At 40.3% G+C, this 19,515-nt stretch overlaps 1 protein-coding gene across 1 annotated transcript; it reads left to right on the top strand.

Annotated features, from left to right (window-relative positions):
* Positions 1-1,125: 1,125 nt before the first annotated feature.
* On the top strand, positions 1,126-18,712 carry LOC311130099 (chondroitin sulfate synthase 2-like). Its single transcript, XM_084162770.1, has 4 exons — positions 1,126-1,595; positions 3,231-3,795; positions 15,973-16,155; positions 16,987-18,712. The coding sequence occupies exons 1-4, from the start codon at positions 1,300-1,302 to the stop codon at positions 18,247-18,249; spliced, it is 2,307 nt and encodes a 768-aa protein (XP_084018896.1). The 5' UTR covers positions 1,126-1,299; the 3' UTR covers positions 18,250-18,712.
* The last annotated feature ends 803 nt before the right edge of the window (positions 18,713-19,515 follow it).

Here is a 19,515-nt window from a genome sequence, read left to right as displayed (position 1 = left end):
AAGTCCCATAGCAAAATGTCTGAAACCTTTCTGAATGCACTTATCACAATTCTATCTATGAGCTCTACAGATAGTTCCTTGGACTTCATGGTATAGTTTCTGCTCTGACATGCACTGTCAACTGTGCACATGGACATTTCCAATCAATTGAATTTGCCACTGGTGGACAGACTCCAATCATGTTGTAGTGACATCTCAAGCAATGGAAACTGGTGGGAGGAGCAATAGGATTATGGGCTTGTTGTAATGGCTGGAATGGAATTAAAGAAACAGAGTCAAACATGTGGTTTGAATATGTTTGATGTGTTTGATACCGTTCCAATTATTCCATTCCAGCCTTTACAATAAGCCCTTCCTCCTATAGGTCCTCCCACCAGCCTCCATTGATCTCAAGGATGATCAAAGGAAATTGGATGCACCTGAGCTCAATTTGGAGTGTCATAGCAAAGTGTGAATACTTATCTAAATGAGATATTTCTGTATTTAATTTTCAATAAATCTGCAAAAATCTCTAAAAACATGTTTTCACTTTGTCATTATGGGGTATTGTGTGTAGATTAAAAAAAAAAGGTAATCAATTTTGAATTCAAAGCTGTAACACAATAAAATGTGGAATAATTCAAGGAGTATGAATACTTTCTGAAGGCACTGTATATTTATCTCTGAGGCCCTACTTAAAACCAGGCCAAGGTTTCCAGGTTAAGACAAAAACAACTTTCTTTTTGTATGAACAGTTTGAACAGTCATGGAGCTAAATATTTGATTTATTTCACACTAACCATGCATCATGAATTTATATATTTTTAAAAATGTTTGGTCTTAACCCGCAAATTTGGACTTTGCGGTTGATTGAATGTGACTCTAGGTTGCCCTCTAGTGTGACAGCGCACCTGTAATAGGCTTTTCAGCTGAAGAGAGGATTTTTTAAAACTATAGCTCTTTATATAAACCAACATTTACATAGGCCGCAGTATTGTGATATATTTAGCCATGGGCGAGGTTGATGGGTTTTATTTAACAAATTCTGTGATTCAGTCAGATACTGAAAGGGTGCTATGCGTATGCATTTCTGACGTTCGTGTTTCATTGGGGTGGAGCTAGAGACCACTGACACGTAAGAATCCTGCTTTGATTTTAAGGTAGAGACTACATAGGCCAACATCTTTTTAGAAGCGAAGGATGGTATTTTTAAATATAGCCAGCTGCTAATATTTTATATTTGGCTTGATGTATATAATTATCCAAAGCGGCTTACATTAGGGTGTGTGTAGGCTGTAGAAAGGGTCGACGTAGTCAACGATGAAAATGAGATTATCAATGTTTATTTCTCTGCTGAGGCCGATTGGGCCGGTTATTATCGGTATTTCTTTGGGATTTACCTTAAGTTTACTTAGTGTGAATTGGGTGGAGGAACCTTGTTTCCTCAACGGGAAAGCGAGTGAAGAAATAACTTTGCCCCAAGATGGGAATTCAAAAGGAGCGAGGAGACCGAATTCGATATCGACGGTCAACGATGTGGACGCCGAGGAAGATTTTGAGCCAAGAATAGTGCCATATAAACCAGTCCAACAAACCAAACCAAATAAACTTTTTCGGTAAGATAAAAAAAATCATGGTTGAAACCGGAATAGGTCAAATGTGTTATTATAAACATGCTACAACAGTGTAGCCTAGATCTTTATTTTTCCAGTTGACTGTGATGTCTGTGCCACTCTTGCCCGGATAACTAAAGAATGGATATTAGGCTATGTTGCCAGTTTTCCCAAGAAAACTCGTTACAATGTTGCCAATTGTCCTTCAGCAGTATATGAGCCTAGGTTAATTAACGTAGGCATGGTTGTTTCCCCATCTTTCTTAATCCGTTTTTCAATTGGTTTGCATTATTTTTAACTCATACGCCTATTAGATGTCAAGCACACTTAAACAACATCAGATAGCAATTTATGAATAATATGCTTTTTTTATGTAGGCAATTAGCACACTCACATGTAACATTACATTGGAAATCAGTCAGTATTGGAGTCTGCTGTTATTGTGCCCACAAACACAGAAACATCTTTGAAAGGCCAATTTTCCTGAAATGTTTAACTAATTGTACATTCGGTCTCCAGCTACCAGAGTACTACATACAGTATTTTTTTGCCATAACAAATTATTGAAAAGTTGTATTGATATAGTCTACCTACTGTATGTGCAATAATATTCTGAGAATGGCTTGCATTGAACATTGTGCCATGTGCTTGACTAACCATGTGTAGCATGCACAGCCAAGTTATACATTATGGTGTTGTTGTGGTATATTACCCTCAAACTATAATTTATTTTCAACAGTATTTAGGCAAATAATGTTGGCATTGGGAGTAACTATAACTATACCATGTCATTACAACTGTATTCTGTGCTGTAACATGACTTACTTACTTAGTCCTCTGGGTCCCTGGTGGGACATAAGGCTGAAACAATATTCTGCCAATGGAGTCTGTCTTTGGCTACAGCTTGAAGAAACCCATCTCTACCAGTTCAGCCTGTAACATGAAGAACAACCAAAATGTTATTAGACAAAATATGCAAGGATGTCTTCTCATCATGACCTTCACAGCAGTGTCTGTGTAACAGTATTTGGTTTAATCAGAATAAAAAAAATACATATAAAAACATGTATTTTTTGTTTTCATTCATTTCATGGGGTTATAGGACATTTTTCCCCTACACATTCCATGTGTCCTCATGGACAGCTAGCCAGTAAAAGAGATGTGCAGGGTAGATGTGTTTGTGGATTCACCTTGTCACACAGACGGGCTGCTTCATTACATGAGATAGAGCTTTGAGCTGCTGGGCCTTGGCCCTCTGGTGCGAACTCGTAAATCTTGGACTCTGTCCAACATCCAGGTTTCAAAGGCAGACAATCCTTAATCATATCCCAGAAGGACACTTGAACTAACCATAGCAAAACAATTACGGATGTGCTTATCTACTGTGTGAATGGTTGAAATTGTTCGAACGTTGAGCATAAGAAGATGCATGAAAGGGTAAAGCTTTCGCATGATGAACGAATACTTAATTCTTAAATAATTGAAATGCTAAGCTGCAATTGAAATACCAGTATGTTTGCAGTACTGTATATAAATATGTGTACAATATATGTGTTTTTGTATACTTGTTTCTCTAGCTTTAACTTTTCACATTGAAAATAGCAGCAATCACTTCATGAGAATGTGTATGTTTTCCAGGGCTAAGTACATCAGTACAGAGCTGGGGATCCGGGAGCGCCTCTTCGTAGGAATCCTGACGTCCAAAAGTACCATCAACACTCTGGGAGTGGCCGTGAACCGCACCATCAGCCACCACCTGGACACTGTGGTCTTCTTCACTGGCATGCGCAACCGCAAAGTGCCTCACGGCATGTTCGTGGTCACCCATGGGGACGAGAGGCTCATATGGAACATGTTCCAGACCATCAAGTACATCTTAGAGCACTATATCCATGAGTATGACTGGTTCTATCTTGCCCAGGACGACACATACACAGAGGCAGACAGGATCAAACAGCTGGTGGCTCACCTGAGCATGGACCAGGAGCTTTACATGGGCAGTCCTGAGGGGTTTATAGGTGGGGAGATGGATGGGAGGTACTGCTACGGTGGGTTTGGATACATCCTGTCCCGTACCCTGCTACTCCGGCTCAAACCTTTCCTGGAGAACTGTAGGAATGACATCCTGAGTGCCAGGCCTGACGAGTGGCTGGGCAGATGCACCATTGATTATGCCAACACCAACTGTGTGGATGAGCATGAGGTAGGCTATGTATTATGGTGTTGTACAAATAAGTTCCATGGAGTGAGTTATGTTCCATGGGTTTATGATCCCTTTGTCCAAGAGATTAGACCTAGTCCTAGACTAAGATGCATTTTTAATAGAGATTCTCTATTCAAAGTGTTTTTTAGTCCATGACTAGGCTTAATCTGTGTCCGAGAAAGCAGCCCCAAGTGTTTCTCAGGAAGTGAATGTTTCTTGTGTCAACAAACCAGACCTGGTTTGAATACATATGTCAAATACTTGAGCGGCACTTGATTTAGTTCGTTCAGTACAATAGAACAAATGGAATAGTCACAAAAGTGGACATTTTAAGTATTTGACATATGTATTTGGCCCAGGTCTGCTCTGAATTGAAACCACAAGTCAACTGTCTTTCACTGGCATCTCCCCCAAAAAGATGAAACAGAGCCTGACTTTATGAGGCCTCATAAACTTTACACTGCCCTCCAACATGTAACTCAATCCATCAGTATAATAGGCTGGTTCATGCTCAGTGAAAGCTTGACACACACACACACACACACACAATATAGCAAACATTGAAGACGGTATACTACAACATCGGCATGATAAGATCCATCTTTCAAGATCCACCAGCCTCATGTTCAAACACTTTCTTTCCAAACCACATTTGTCTTGAAATGAATAAATACAAATTATAATAGTGACATCTATAGAATAAGGCATGTTGCACCATAGTAGTGCTATAACATAGTTATAATATCCATCAGTGTTTTAACACTGCATTCTCTATAGAGACAGAGAGTTGTCTGACTGGCTGTCTTTCTCTTCACACTGTGGCCCCTGATGGTACTTGTCCTCTCTGCTGTGACAGAGAGCTTTGCTTCTCATGTTCTGCACTGACAGTCAGGGCCCCAGTGGAGCCCTGTCAGTCACAACGCTTGTCCAAGTGACAGTTTAACCTCTTAAGGATCGGACCCTTTTTTAAATTTTCGCCTAAAATGACATACCCAAATCTAACTGCCTGTAGCTCAGGACCTGAAGCAAGGATATTCATATTATTGATACCATTTGAAAGGATCACTTTGAAGTTTGTGCAAATGTGAAAATACGTTTTTTTGTTTGTTTTTTGTTGCATCATCTTTGAAATGCAAGAGAAAGGCCACAATATAAAATTGCAGTTTAGGCGCAATTTAGATTTTGGCCACTAGATGGCAGCAGTGTGTGTGCAAAGTTTCAGACTATTTTGTATCAAGTCTGCCCAAATGTGCCGAATTGGTCAATTGATACATTTTCAAATACATAACTATAGAGAACATACAAAAATGATATGGTAATACAAAATGTAAGTTTACACACTTCCATGAATGTCATACATGATGGATCATTAGCTTATACACTAACTTTCACACATCTAGATGGCCGGGTGGGGTGGATGTGGAGCCAGAGACAGCAGGGGTTCAAACTGTAGAACCCAGTTTGTACATTTTAATATAAAAATGGATTTTATCAAACAAAACTATGCTACATTTTATCTCTGGGACCCTTAGGATGACAAATCAGAGCAAGATTACTGAATGTAAGTACACTATTTACCTTCAGAGGTGAATGTATCAAACCAGTTGCCGTGATAAGTTTTTTGTTGTGCACTCTCCTCAAACAATAGCATGATATTTTTTTAACTGTAATAGCTACTGGACAGTGCAGTTAGATTAACAAGAATTTAAGCTTACTGCCCATATAAGACATGTCGTAGAAAGTTTGCTGTTACTTACAACAGTCATGCTAATCACATTAGCGCACGTTAGCTCAACCGTCCCATATATGGGACACAATCCCATAGAGGTTAAAGACTGTGTACCTTTAAACTAACTACACTGATTTAATTTATTTGTATATGTTACCCTTTTTTGCTCATAGTGTCTCCCTTTCACATTACACCTGAATTTGTTCCAACAATATCACCAGTTATACACCATTCTATAACAATACTATTTTAGAACATTTTTATATAATGAGTAGTTAATTCAAGACAGTTTATGAGTGTGCCTAAACTTTTTCCTGTGGCATGTTAACTTCTATACCATTTTCTCTCCTGAGGTCTGGCATTTGAGCAGGAAAACATTTTGTTTAAGAGTCTGTAGAGGAACAGAAACAGAGGGCCTGTTTCACTGCTGAATGGTTGGTCATCATGCCTCAGGGCCAGCACAACTCCATCAGGGACCGACCTATCTATGAAGGGAGAAGTAGGGGAAAGGTCAGAAGAAAAAACATGGGAGAGTGTTATTTGGAAGTGTGACTCACATTCCACATAACTGCATTTGTAACACTCATAGAGAATATAAAAAAAGGTTACTCAGTTATGTGTAGCAGTGACAGATTCTTTAGATCTTTGCAATTCTTGAGATGTTTAGTTGTTAACACATTTTCCAGTACGACGGTCGGTGACCTCTGCTCATGCGACTTAATTCTTTGTTCTTTTAATAGCTTGATCAGATCGGATTCACTTTTTCTTCGGACCCCTTCCTAATTGGTTAACTTCTTAAGGTGCTTACTGTGTTTATCGTAAATGGTCGTCGCTTTAGATTGAGTGGATTCTTATTACTTATTATGGTCATTTAGGTGTTATTCGTATACTGATTCCTCTTAAGTTGTTGACACCATACATTCTAGCAGTGTTTTTCCTATTAACCATTTCGAAACGTTTGTTAAGGGCATTTCCATGAAAAACGACCCATGAGAACCAACGTGAAGTTCATAGGAGCATGTCAAATAAGGTGTCAGCTAAGTCTATATATATTTTTTTAATGAATGCATTATTGATTTTTTCAACCATTTATTATCCTAAATATTAGGAACAGGCAAGGGCTTTGATTTCTGGTCAAACAGATGGAAAAGGGATCTTAGAAAACATCTACCAGAGATAGTCTTAAATTATTAGAAATACAGTGGGGTCCAAAATTATTGACACCTTTGATAAAGATTAGCAAAGATTACTGTATAAAATAAATAATTCAAATACTGAGCTATATTGTATGCTAAACAAATTGGGAAATTATATTATTTTATACTAATACAATTGCTCAGAGTAAGGTTTTGTTTAAAAACGTATACTTTTTTTCCCTCAAAAAGGTATGGGTCAAGATTGACACCCCTGTTTTCAATACCTCACCTTGTGAGGATAGCGACACAGCTTTTTTCTAAAATGTTTTATGAGTTGAGAACACATTGGGAGGGATCTTGGACCATTCCTCCATACAGAATCCTTCCAGATACTTGATATCCTTCATCTGCGTTTACGGACTGCACTCTTCAATTACGTTGTATACTGATTGAGAGGATCAGGTCTGTCTGTCTATTAGCGCAGCCGATGTGCCCTTTATAGTGTGTGCGCACTGTGCATGCCTCTTGCCTGCTCCACTACTCATTGCTAGAGCACTGGGAGTCTAGGCTACATTATTTTAGCTCGCCGCTCATGCTACACAGAAGTTAACACACTTGAATAATGCAATATGTAGAAATGTATTTACTGTTCGCAAAATAATGTCCATAAAGTCTATAACACTTTACAATGCAAGAAGATACCGGTAGCTTCCAGCTTTTTTAGACTAACTTTCCTTGCTAGTTTACAGCAAAAGCTAACATCAATTCACTACCCTAGTACCTTGTTTGTGATAATGTGAGCCATAATGCAAAATATGCTGATTTCAAAGCTGATTGTCACCAAAAACTTTTAATTCAGTTAATCGTCTCTCCCTCACGTCTAAAGATAGCCTACTTTTGTCTGTGTCACATCCCTCCCCTCACCGATCTCAACTGGACAGTGCAGTGGGAATGTGCCTTGTGAATGACGTCATTACTGGGTCTTTAAGAGAGAGTGGGCACTTTTATATAATAATATATTTCTACTTCTATGCAAATGTTGTTGATCAGTACAATAAAATAAGTCCCAAATGGAAGGGAAACAGTTTGTAATCTGTAGCCAATGAAATCAGTGCAAACAAGCTCAAAAACTCAATGCATGCACACACTCCTATTTAATATGCATTCACCTGTATTGTTAACAGCCCTAGGCTACATCTTGATTTACACAGTTTATCAATAGAGATTTACAAAAACATATGGAAATGTCTGCTCTACCCAAACTTACAACCAAATAATTGCAGCCTTACCGCAAAAATGGAAGAAGAAAGTGGAAGGGGGAGAAAGTAAGGAACTTGTCTGTCGGCCTTGCATTAAAGAACATAATTGGAAGGAAAAAAAGGAAAACTGTGATAAATAAAAAAGTATATCAGTTTCATTTAAGGACCAAAGGATTGACAGCCGTCCCATATAGATTGCAAAATAGTTGGGAAGAGATTTTAGACGTACCGATCCCATGGCATAGTGTTTATGAACTGATACGCAAAACGACACCGGATTCAAAACTTAGAATCTTTCAATTTAAATTATTATATAAAATTCTTGCTACCAATAGAATGTTATTTATATGGGGGATACAATCTTCCCAGCTCTGCAGATTTTGCTGCGAAGAGACAGAATCATTAGATCATTTGTTTTGGGACTGTCCATTTGTAGCTTGTTTTTGGACACGGGTCCAGGAATAGCTAAATGATTGCAATATTTACCTGTAGCTAACCTTGCAGATATCATTACTGGGTGATCTGAAAAGTCATAGTCAATCGATCAATAATATAATAATACTTTTAGCAAAAATGTTTGTTCAATTCACAATCTGTAGAAACAATGAGAATAGAAGGGTTCAGAACATTTGTAAGACATCACAGTACAGTTGAAATACACTGCTCAAAAAAATATAGGGAACACTAAAATAACACATCCTAGATATGAATGAATGAAATAATCTTATTAAATACTTTTTTCTTTACATAGTTGAATGTGCTGACAACAATATCACACACAAATTATCAATGAAAATCTAATTCATCAACCAATGGAGGTCTGGATTTGGAGTCACCCTCAAAATTAAAGTGGAAAACCACACTTCAGGCTGATCCAACTTTGATGTAATGTTCTTAAAACTAGTCAAAATGAGGCTCAGTAGTGTGTGTGGCCTCCACGTGCCTGTGTAACCTCCCTACAATGCCTGGGCATGCTCCTGATGAGGTGGCGGATGGTCTCCTGAGGGATCTCCTCCCAGACCTGGACTAAAGCATCCGCCAACTCCTGGACAGTCTGTGGTGCAACGTGGCGTTGGTAGATGGAGCGAGACATGATGTCCCAAATGTGCTCAATTGGATTCAGGTCTGGGGAACGGGCGGGCCAGTCCATAGCATCAATGCCTTCCTCTTGCAGGAACTGCTGACACACTCCAGCCACATGAGGTCTAGCATTGTATTGCATTAGGAGGAACCCAGGGCCAACCGCACCAGCATATGGTCTCACAAGGGGTCTGAGGATCTCATCTCAGTACCTAATGGCAGTCAGGCTACCACATGGAGGGCTGTGCGGCCCCCCAAAGAAATGCCACCCCACACCATGACTGACCCACCGCCAAACTGGTCATGCTGGAGGATGTTGCAGGCAGCAGAACGTTCTCCACGGCGTCTCCAGACTCTGTCACGTCTGTCACGTGCTCAGTGTGAACCTGCTTTCATCTGTGAAGAGCACAGGGCGCCAGTGGCGAATTTGCCAATCTTGGTGTTCTCTGGCAAATGCCAAACGTCCTGCACGGTGTTGGGCTGTAAGCACAACCCCCACCTGTGGACGTCGGGCCCTCATACCACCCTCATGGAGTCTGTTTCTGACCGTTTGAGCAGACACATGCACATTTGTGGCCTGCTGGAGGTCATTTTGCAGGGCTCTGGCAGTGCTCCTCCTGCTCCTCCCTGCACAAAGGCGGAGGTAGCAGTCCTGCTGCTGGGTTGTTGCCCTCCTACGGCCTCCTCCACGTCTCCTGATGTACTGGCCTGTCTCCTGGTAGCGCCTCCATGCTCTGGACACTACGCTGACAGACACAGCAAACCTTCTTGCCACAGCTCGCTTTGATGTGCCATCCTGGATGAGCTGCACTACCTGAGCCACTTGTGTGGGTTGTAGACTCCGACTCATGCTACCACTAGAGTGAAAGCACCGCCAGCATTCAAAAGTGACCAAAACATCAGCCAGGAAGCATGGGAACTGAGAAGTGGTCTTTGGTCACCACCTGCAAAACCAGTCCTTTATTGGGGTGTCTTGCTAACTGTCTTTGGTCACCACCTGCAAAACCAGTCCTTTATTGGGGGTGTCTTGCTAACTGCCTATAATTTCCACCTGTTGTCTATTCCATTTGCACAACAGCATGTGAAATGTATTGTCAATCAGTGTTGCTTCCTAAGTGGACAGTTTGATTTCACAGAAGTGTGATTGACTTGGAGTTACATTGTGTTGTTTAAGTGTTCCCTTAATTTTTTTTAGCAGTGTATATATGGCAAATATAAATCCTATATGGATGGTGTTAAGAGATATATGGGAGGTGTTGAATGGAATTGAAGGATGGGACTAATAACTAACAACAAATAATAACAAGATAACTAATAATGTAAGCATACTGTGTCAATAATAAGTATATAGGTTGTAGGTTGAGAGCTTTTGTGAAAGAGATATGTCATATAGAAGCAAACCGGATGGACATCATGAAAATGATCAGAGAGGTTGAGAGTAGAAGAAGTTCAGGAGAAAAAACGAACAAAATATAATTATTGTAAAATGGACTGTGTCCATAAAATGTAGATAGTAAGTATAAGCTGGAAGTAGAGGCCTAAGGATTGTTGATCACTAGTTTACTCCAAGTAGGGAAAGGGTGGCAGGGTTGGAAAGTAATAAAGGGGAATATATATTTTTTAAAGGACAAGTATGTGTATGTATGTATGTGTGTATATGTGTATATATAAAATAAAAAATAAATGCCATTTAGCAGACGCTTTTATCCAAAGCGACTTACAGTCATGCGTGCATACATTTTTTTTATTATTTTTGTGTATGGGTGGTCCCGGGGATCGAACCCACTACCTTAGCGTTACAAGCGCCGTGCTCTACCAGCTGAGCTACAGAGGACCACATATGTATGTGTACAGTGGGGAGAACAAGTATTTGATACAATGCCGATTTTGCAGGTTTTCCTACTTACAAAGCATGTAGAGGTCTGTAATTTTTTATCATAGGTACACTTCAACTGTGAGAGACGGAATCTAAAACAAAAATCCAGAAAATCACATTGTATGATTTTTAAGTAATTAATTTGTATTTTATTGCATGACATAAGTATTTGATTTGATACATCAGAAAAGCAGAACTTAATATTTGGTACAGAAACCTTTGTTTGCAATTACAGAGGTCATACGTTTCCTGTAGGTCTTGACCAGGTTTGCACACACTGCAGCAGGGATTTTGGCCCACTCCTCCATACAGACCTTCTCCAGATCCTTCAGGTTTCGGGGCTGTCGCTGGGCAATACAGACTTTCAGCTCCCTCCAAAGATTTTCTATTGGGTTCAGGTCTGGAGACTGGCTAGGCCACTCCAGGACCTTGAGATGCTTCTTACGGAGCCACTCCTTAGTTGCCCTGGCTGTGTGTTTCGGGTCGTTGTCATGCTGGAAGACCCAGCCACGACCCATCTTCAATGCTCTTACTGAGGGAAGGAGGTTGTTGGCCAAAATCTCGCGATACATGGCCCCATCCATCCTCCCCTCAATACGGTGCAGTCGTCCTGTCCCCTTTGCAGAAAAGCATCCCCAAAAATGATTTTTCCACCTCCATGCTTCACGGTTGGGATGGTGTTCTTGGGGTTGTACTCATCCTTCTTCTTCCTCCAAACACGGCGAGTGGAGTTTAGACCAAAAAGCTCTATTTTTGTTTCATCAGACCACATGACCTTCTCCCATTCCTCCTATGGATCATCCAGATGGTCATTGGCAAACTTCAGACGGGCCTGGACATGCGCTGGCTTGAGCAGGGGGACCTTGCGTGCACTGCAGGATTTTAATCCATGACGGCGTAGTGTGTTACTAATGGTTTTCTTTGAGACTGTGGTCCCAGCTCTCTTCAGGTCATTGACCAGGTCCTGCTGTGTAGTTCTGGGCTGATCCCTCACCTTCCTCATGATCATTGATGCCCCACGAGGTGAGATCTTGCATGGAGCCCCAGACTGAGGGTGATTGACCGTCATCTTGAACTTCTTCCAGTTCCTAATAATTGCGCCAACAGTTATTGCCTTCTCACCAAGCTGCTTGCCTATTGTCCTGTATCCCATCCCAGCCTTGTGCAGGTCTACAATTGTATCCCTGATGTCCTTAAACAGCTCTCTGGTCTTGGCCATTGTGGAGAGGTTGGAGTCTGTTTGATTGAGTGTGTGGACAGGTTTCTTTTATACAGGTAACGAGTTTAAACAGGTGCAGTTAATACAGGTAATGAGTGGAGAACAGGAGAGCTTCTTAAAGAAAAACTAACAGGTCTGTGAGAGCTGGAATTCTTACTGGTTGGTAGGTGATCAAATACTTATGTCATGCAATAAAATGCAAATGAATTACTTAAAAATCATACAATGTGATTTTCTGGATTTTTGTTTTAGATTCCGTCTCTCACAGTTGAAGTGTACCTATGATAAAAATTACAGACCTCTACATGCTTTGTAAGTAGGAAAACCTGCAAAATCGGCAGTGTATCAAATACTTGTTCTCCCCACTGTATGTTTGTGTATGTGTGTGTGTGTGTGTGTGTGTATATATATATATATATATATATATATATATATATATATATATATATATATAACACATGTGTATACAGTGGAGGAAAAAAGTATTTAGTCAGCCACCAATTGTGCAAGTTCTCCCACTTAAAAAGATGAGAGGCCTGTAATTTTCATCATAGGTACACGTCATCTATGACAGACAAATTGAGAAAAAAAATCCAGAAAATCACATTGTAGGATTTTTAATGAATTTATTTGCAAATTATGGTGGAAAATAAGTATTTGGTCACCTACAAACAAGCAAGATTTCTGGCTCTCACAGACCTGTAACTTCTTCTTTAAGAGGCTCCTCTGTCTTCCACTCATTACCTGTATTAATGGCACCTGTTTGAACTTGTTATCAGTATAAAAGACACCTGTCCACAACCTCAAACAGTCACACTCCAAACTCCACTATGGCCAAGACCAAAGAGCTGTCAAAGGACAACAGAAACAAAATTGTAGACCTGCACCAGGCTGGGAAGACTGAATCTGCAATAGGTAAGCAGCTTGGTTTGAAGAAATCAACTGTGGGAGCAATTATTAGGAAATGGAAGACATACAAGACCACTAATAATCTCCCTCGATCTGGGGCTCCACGCAAGATCTCACCCCGTGGGGTCAAAATGATCACAAAAACGGTGAGCAAAAATCCCAGAACCACACGGGGGGACCTAGTGAATGACCTGCAGAGAGCTGGGACCAAAGTAACAAAGCCTACCATCAGTAACACACTACGCCGCCAGGGACTCAAATCCTGCAGTGCCAGACGTGTCCCCCTGCTTAAGCCAGTACATGTCCAGGCCCGTCTGAAGTTTGCTAGAGTGCATTTGGATGATCCAGAAGAGGATTGGGAGAATGTCATATGGTCAGATGAAACCAAAATAGAACTTTTTGGTAAAAACTCAACTCGTCGTTTTTGGAGGACAAAGAATGCTGAGTTGCATCCAAAGAACACCAAACCTACTGTGAAGCATGGGGGTGGAAACATCATGCTTTGGGGCTATTTTTCTGCAAAGGGACCAGGACGACTGATCCGTGTAAAGGAAAGAATGAATGGGGCCATGTATCGTGAGATTTTGAGTGAAAACCTCCTTCCATCAGCAAGGGCATTGAAGATGAAACGTGGCTGGGTCTTTCAGCATGACAATGATCCCAAACACACCGCCCGGGCAACGAAGGAGTGGCTTCGTAAGAAGCATTTCAAGGTCCTGGAGTGGCCTAGACAGTCTCCAGATCTCAACCCCATAGAAAATCTTTGGAGGGAGTTGAAAGTCCGTTTTGCCCAGCGACAGCCCCAAAACATCACTGCTCTAGAGGAGATCTGCGTGGAGGAATGGGCCAAAATACCAGCAACAGTGTGTGAAAACATTGTGAAGACTTACAGAAAACGTTTGACCTGTGTCATTGCCAACAAAGGGTATATAACAAAGTATTGAGAAACTTTTGTTATTGACCAAATACTTATTTTCCACCATAATTTGCAAATAAATTCATTAAAAATCCTACAATGTGATTTTCTGGATTTATTTTTTCTCATTTTGTCTGTCATAGTTGACGTGTACCTGTGATGAAAATTACAGGCCTCTCTCATCTTTTTAAGTGGGAGAAATTGCACAATTGGTGGCTGACTAAATACGTTTTTTTCCCCACTGTGTGTATGTGTATATGTATGTATTTATGTATGTATGTATGTATGTATGTATGTATGTGCATTTTTTTTTAATAAATAGAGATTTACCATTCAAATAAATGATTACCATTATGTTATTATGTAGTTAGATTGGTAAAAATAAAGTCTAATTAATTGTTTGAGTGTATAATTGATTCATTAATGCAGACATGGCAGTCTCAGATTTTTTTTTTTTACATCAAATTTAACTCAAAAGATGCCTAATGATTGAAAAGAGCAGTAGCTGATTTTATCTGTCTGGATCATGTGCCATTCTGTGACTTCGGCTAATACACCTTTTTTGCCGTGGTATCGTTTTGGTATCAAGTGTCATGATGGTATAGAGTATCGTGATACTTAACCTGGTATCAAAGTCAAAATACTTTGTTACGTGAAATGAGAATGTATGAGCAGAAAAGAACCCCATACTTATTGTAAAATATGGTGGTGGATCTTTGATGTTACTGGGCTATTTTGCTTGTTAAGGTTAAAACATAAAAAACAAATGTTTTCTTTCCCATTTCATTTCATTTGATTCAAAACCAAGCATAGCGTCCCCTCCCCCCAATGAAGCATTCGCCAGGTAGCAGCTTATCAAAAAAGTATTTGGCTCTTGAGACTGTTTTGAAATAAATATGAATCACCAAAGTATTACTAAAATATCAAGTTTGGGAGCAGCAAAACAGTGAGCGGACATCCCCTTTTAATCATTATTTCAGCCAGCTCCCATTATTATTTTGATTGTGCGTTTAACCCCCTCCATGTACAGTACGTGTCCATATGCCCATCAGAAACGAGAGTTGAGATGATGCCGGTGAAACTCGTATTTAGAAACATTTACATTATTTTCCTGTAACAATTGCTTGTTTTCCATTTCATTTGAATAAAACCCAAACCTTTTTAGAATGATTCACCATCCTTGACTTTATGGTTGAGAACGTCCATGGCAATGCAATTTAGGAGCCGTCTGCTATTTCTGGAGAAGTGCGAATACGATCTGTATGATCCTTCCATGATGTTTATAAAACATTATATTTGGGAGCAGTAGCCTATAACGGAGTGGACATTCCCCCTTTCTCTTTATATTGGCTCCTGTGAAAAGTTTGGATGTGCGTAAAACCTTCCATAGTCTACATTGTCTTACTATTAAATGCCGGGTCGCAATTATGGTGTATGTACTATATTTAAATCAAGTTGTTTAGTTTTGATTAGAATTATTCTTTTTTTTTTCAGCCATATTAATAATGACTTTAATCTTGCTTATTTTCAGACATGGCAGGCATAATGCAATTTACAGTAGGCCTAGCCCATATATCAGTGTGAACGCTATGTTAAACAATGTTGAAGTCATGCAATTACATAGAACAACATGTTCAACATATTTAGCAAAGATAGGGTAGGCCTACATACATTTTGTTTCTGTAGGCTATTTAACAAACGAGACTATAATGGACTAACATTCAAATTGGAGTTGATGACAATGCAAGTCACAACTTGAAACAACCACATATTTAGCCATGGAGCATGTTCTGATTGGCCTCAACACACCTACAACGTATTTATTAATCAAAACCCAGCCCTTTTGCGCCACCGCCAGCTAGTGCGCCCATAATTCCCACTGAAAATAGCAAAAATATTTCTGACACACCCCCGGACCTATAGTGCTACCACCAGCGTTAAGATTTACATTGCGTTAGGTTTGTTGAAATACAGCCCAAAGATTTATATCTTATCTGTTTGTTTTCACCCAATTTCACCACTTTGCTAAATGTATGTCGATTATTTTTTTCAGGGGCTGCAGTACTACCGTTACGAGATGGGCAAGAACTCAGATCCGAGTAAGGAGGAGAATATGCAGTTTAAGAATGCCTTGACTGTCCACCCGGTGTCTGACCCTGAGCAGATGTACAGACTACACAAGCACTTCACTGAGATCGAACTGCAGAGGACATACGATGAGATCGAGAAGCTACAGGTAAAAACGGTCTGAACCTGAACACCACAAAACATCCTCTGTTCAGTGAACACTGACTGTAGTCTGTCTCCCTGTCTGTTTTAATTTAACATCAAGCGCTGAAGGCTTATTTATTTCTGTACAATATTTGTTTTGTGAATGACTCCGCTGTCTTGGTTGGACATGAGCAGCTTTTAATTGTAGCCATACAGTATCACTGAGTACGGTTACATGCACACAATTATTGTGATAATAGATTATTGTGAATAGTCAGATTTAATATAATAGTTCAATTTAAACGTTTACATGCTTTGCAAGAATAACTATTTCCTTAATAATCCTGTTTACATGGGCACATCTGAAGTCAGGCTACCTGATGGGACTTTGATAAATGCAGAAAATCGCCAATCAACATAAAGTGACCATATTATTTTTGTGAAGCCTATTTGATTCTGAGTTTGGACATAAAGTTTGTATGGGGAAACTATTTCTAAGATGCATACTTTCAGTTTTTCCAAACTCACTTCACTCACGTGAAAGAAGGAAGCTTGCGCTGTTTGTGCTAGCACATGTGCAGATCAAATACAGTAACTGATTAAGGCATTTACATGTCCTAATAATTCTAAAGATTGTTCAGAAAACCAGTTGTTTTAATCAGCGTATGCTTACTTCGATTATGACCTTACACCGATTAAGATAAGCAGAGTAAGGTGTTTACATGACCAATGCCATACTCGGCCTACTGCCATAATCCGTTTGATATTAAATGATTAGTGTGCATGTAAACGTACACACTGTCAGATTTTGACTTTTCAGAGGTATTTTATTTATTTACATCTCATGTATCCACAGGCAGAGATAAAGAATGTGAGCGAAGTGGCTTATGATGGCAACCGGAGCTCCCAGTGGCCCATTGGGATCAATCCTCCCTTTGAGCCCAAGTCTCGCTTCGAGGTCCTTCGATGGGACTACTTCACAGAGGAACAGGTGTATTCCTGCATCGACGGCTCCCCCAAGTGTGAACTGCGCGGTATTGATCGGTTGGACGTGGCCGACGTCATCGAGATAGCCATGGAGGAGCTGAACAAGAAGTACAAGCCTGTCCTCCACTTGAAGAAGCAGCAGCTGATCAACGGCTACCGGCGCTTCGACCCCACTCGGGGCATGGAGTACACCCTGGACCTGCAGCTGGAGGTAGTCAACCAGAAAGGCCGCAGTCGCTCCATCACCAAGAGGGTCCACCTGGTGCGTCCCCTGAGTCGCATCGAGATCATCCCCATGCCTTACGTCACAGAGGCCACCAGAGTTCACATCATATTACCGCTGACCCTTCAGGATCGGGGTTACGTCAACCATTTTCTTGAAGTGTTTGCCGCGAATTCATTTGAGACCAGTGAAAACGCCATCTTGACTTTCCTGTTCATCTACGACCCATTCGAGGCCCAGCAGGTCAACCAGAATGACATCTTCGCCAGTGTTAAAACCCAGATCAACACCTACGAACGCAAGTATCCGACAGTGAAGATCCCGTGGATAAGTGTCAAGACCGAAAACCCTTCTCAAATCAAATTCATGGACATCATCTCGAAGAAGCACCCAGTAGAAACGCTATTCTTCATCACTAACGTCAACACCAACGTCAACTCAGAGTTCCTCAACCGTTGCCGCATGAACTCCATCAACAACTGGCAGGTGTTCTTCCCAATCCACTTCCAGGACTACAACCCTGACATCGCCTTCCACAACCAGGAGCCCCCACCCACAGTAGACCTGGTCAAGGACGCCGGACACTTTGACCGCAGTTCGTTCGAGGAGGCGTGCTTCTACAACTCTGACTACATGGCGACGCGCACACGCATGGCCTCCGACGTGCAGGAGAACGAGGAGATCCTGGAGACCTTGGATATCTACGATATGTTTGTCAAGTACTCAATCCTGCATGTGTTCAGGGCTGTGGAACCAGCCTTGCACCAAAAGTACCGCTACCAGGCCTGTAACCCTCGGCTAAGTGAAGACATCTACCACAGGTGTGTCCAGAGCAACCTGGATGGCCTGGGAGCCCGTTCCCAGCTCGCCATGCTGTTATTTGAACAAGAGCAAGGAAATAGCACTTGATCACACCCCCCTTAGAAACTTTACATAGAATGTGTGTGTGATTGGGTGTATGGGTGCATGTGATTGTGTGTATGTGTTCATGTGTTTGCGTGCGTGTGATTGTGTGCGTGTCTGTTTTAAAACTAATGCAGTACATTCCTAGAAGGAAACTTTAAAAAAACGAAATACAAAAAACTATGCGTTTGTTTCGAACATTGAAATTATTTTAAACCTTTGATTTGGTGGTCATGCAGGGATGCCTATATCAATATTTTTTTATATATTAGAAAAGTTCAATGTACATTTGATGTGGCTCTCAAGGGTATGGCTTTAAACCTGCACAGCTTTTGATACTTGGTCATTTGCAGTTAAGTAATCACTACTAAAGCACATCTCAATATGTGTGCCTTTTAATGTCTGTCAGTCCTCTTATATTTTCATGTCCATTGTCATATCAAGCTAAATAAGTAGAGATTTACATGTATATATTTATCAATATTTGAGGCCCCTTATTTCCACACTACACATTTCATATTTTAATGTGTAAGCTGGCATCTGAAATATAGATTCACTCTACTCAGAGGTTAAACGGAAGAAAGCTTTATGGCACTGACATCATCAGATGCAGCATGCGATTACTATTAGGCTAAGAGGATTGGACAGTATTTCTCGGTACTGTAGGTCCCCATAGGTGAGTTAGCAAACTAGCCTGTAGGGTCTCTTTAGGAGGTTGCAACATTACACATCCTTTAAAAAAGAAAGCATATGATTGCCTGTTATTTAGAATAGGAAATCATGTAATCTTTATCCGTTACATTTCTATCTGCAACACTCTGAATGTTTCACCTCTCTAAATACACCCCTGGTTAGATACTGTATGTTTCTCTGACCATATTGCTGGAGAGTCCTTGAAAAGAACTGAAAGGCCAACTTTGTGACTGGACTAATTCACAGTATTTGCTGGTTTCAGTATGTTACACACTAAAATGTAATCTCAATATATTAAAGTAGCAATTTGAAATCAGTTGAATTTAAGAATGTAGTTATTGAGGGCAATCAGGATTGTGGTATGTCATGTATAAGTTGGTAGTCAACATTGTTACATGAATGTTATTACATTTCTATTGCATCACAATATACCTGAAGATATACATAGTTTGAAATCACATTGATATTGACATTTCCCTGCACCATTTCTGTCAAGTTATTATAATGATAATAATCACAATTATTATTTTAATTATTGTATATATACATTTAAATTGTACCACATTGTAGCCCTCAATA

Source organism: Coregonus lavaretus (assembly GCF_964263955.1).
Source record: "Coregonus lavaretus genome assembly, chromosome: 5".
Taxonomy (NCBI): domain Eukaryota; kingdom Metazoa; phylum Chordata; class Actinopteri; order Salmoniformes; family Salmonidae; genus Coregonus; species Coregonus lavaretus.
The sequence above is the reverse complement of the archived record's forward strand: the minus strand, read 5'-3'. Positions and strand labels throughout refer to the sequence as shown.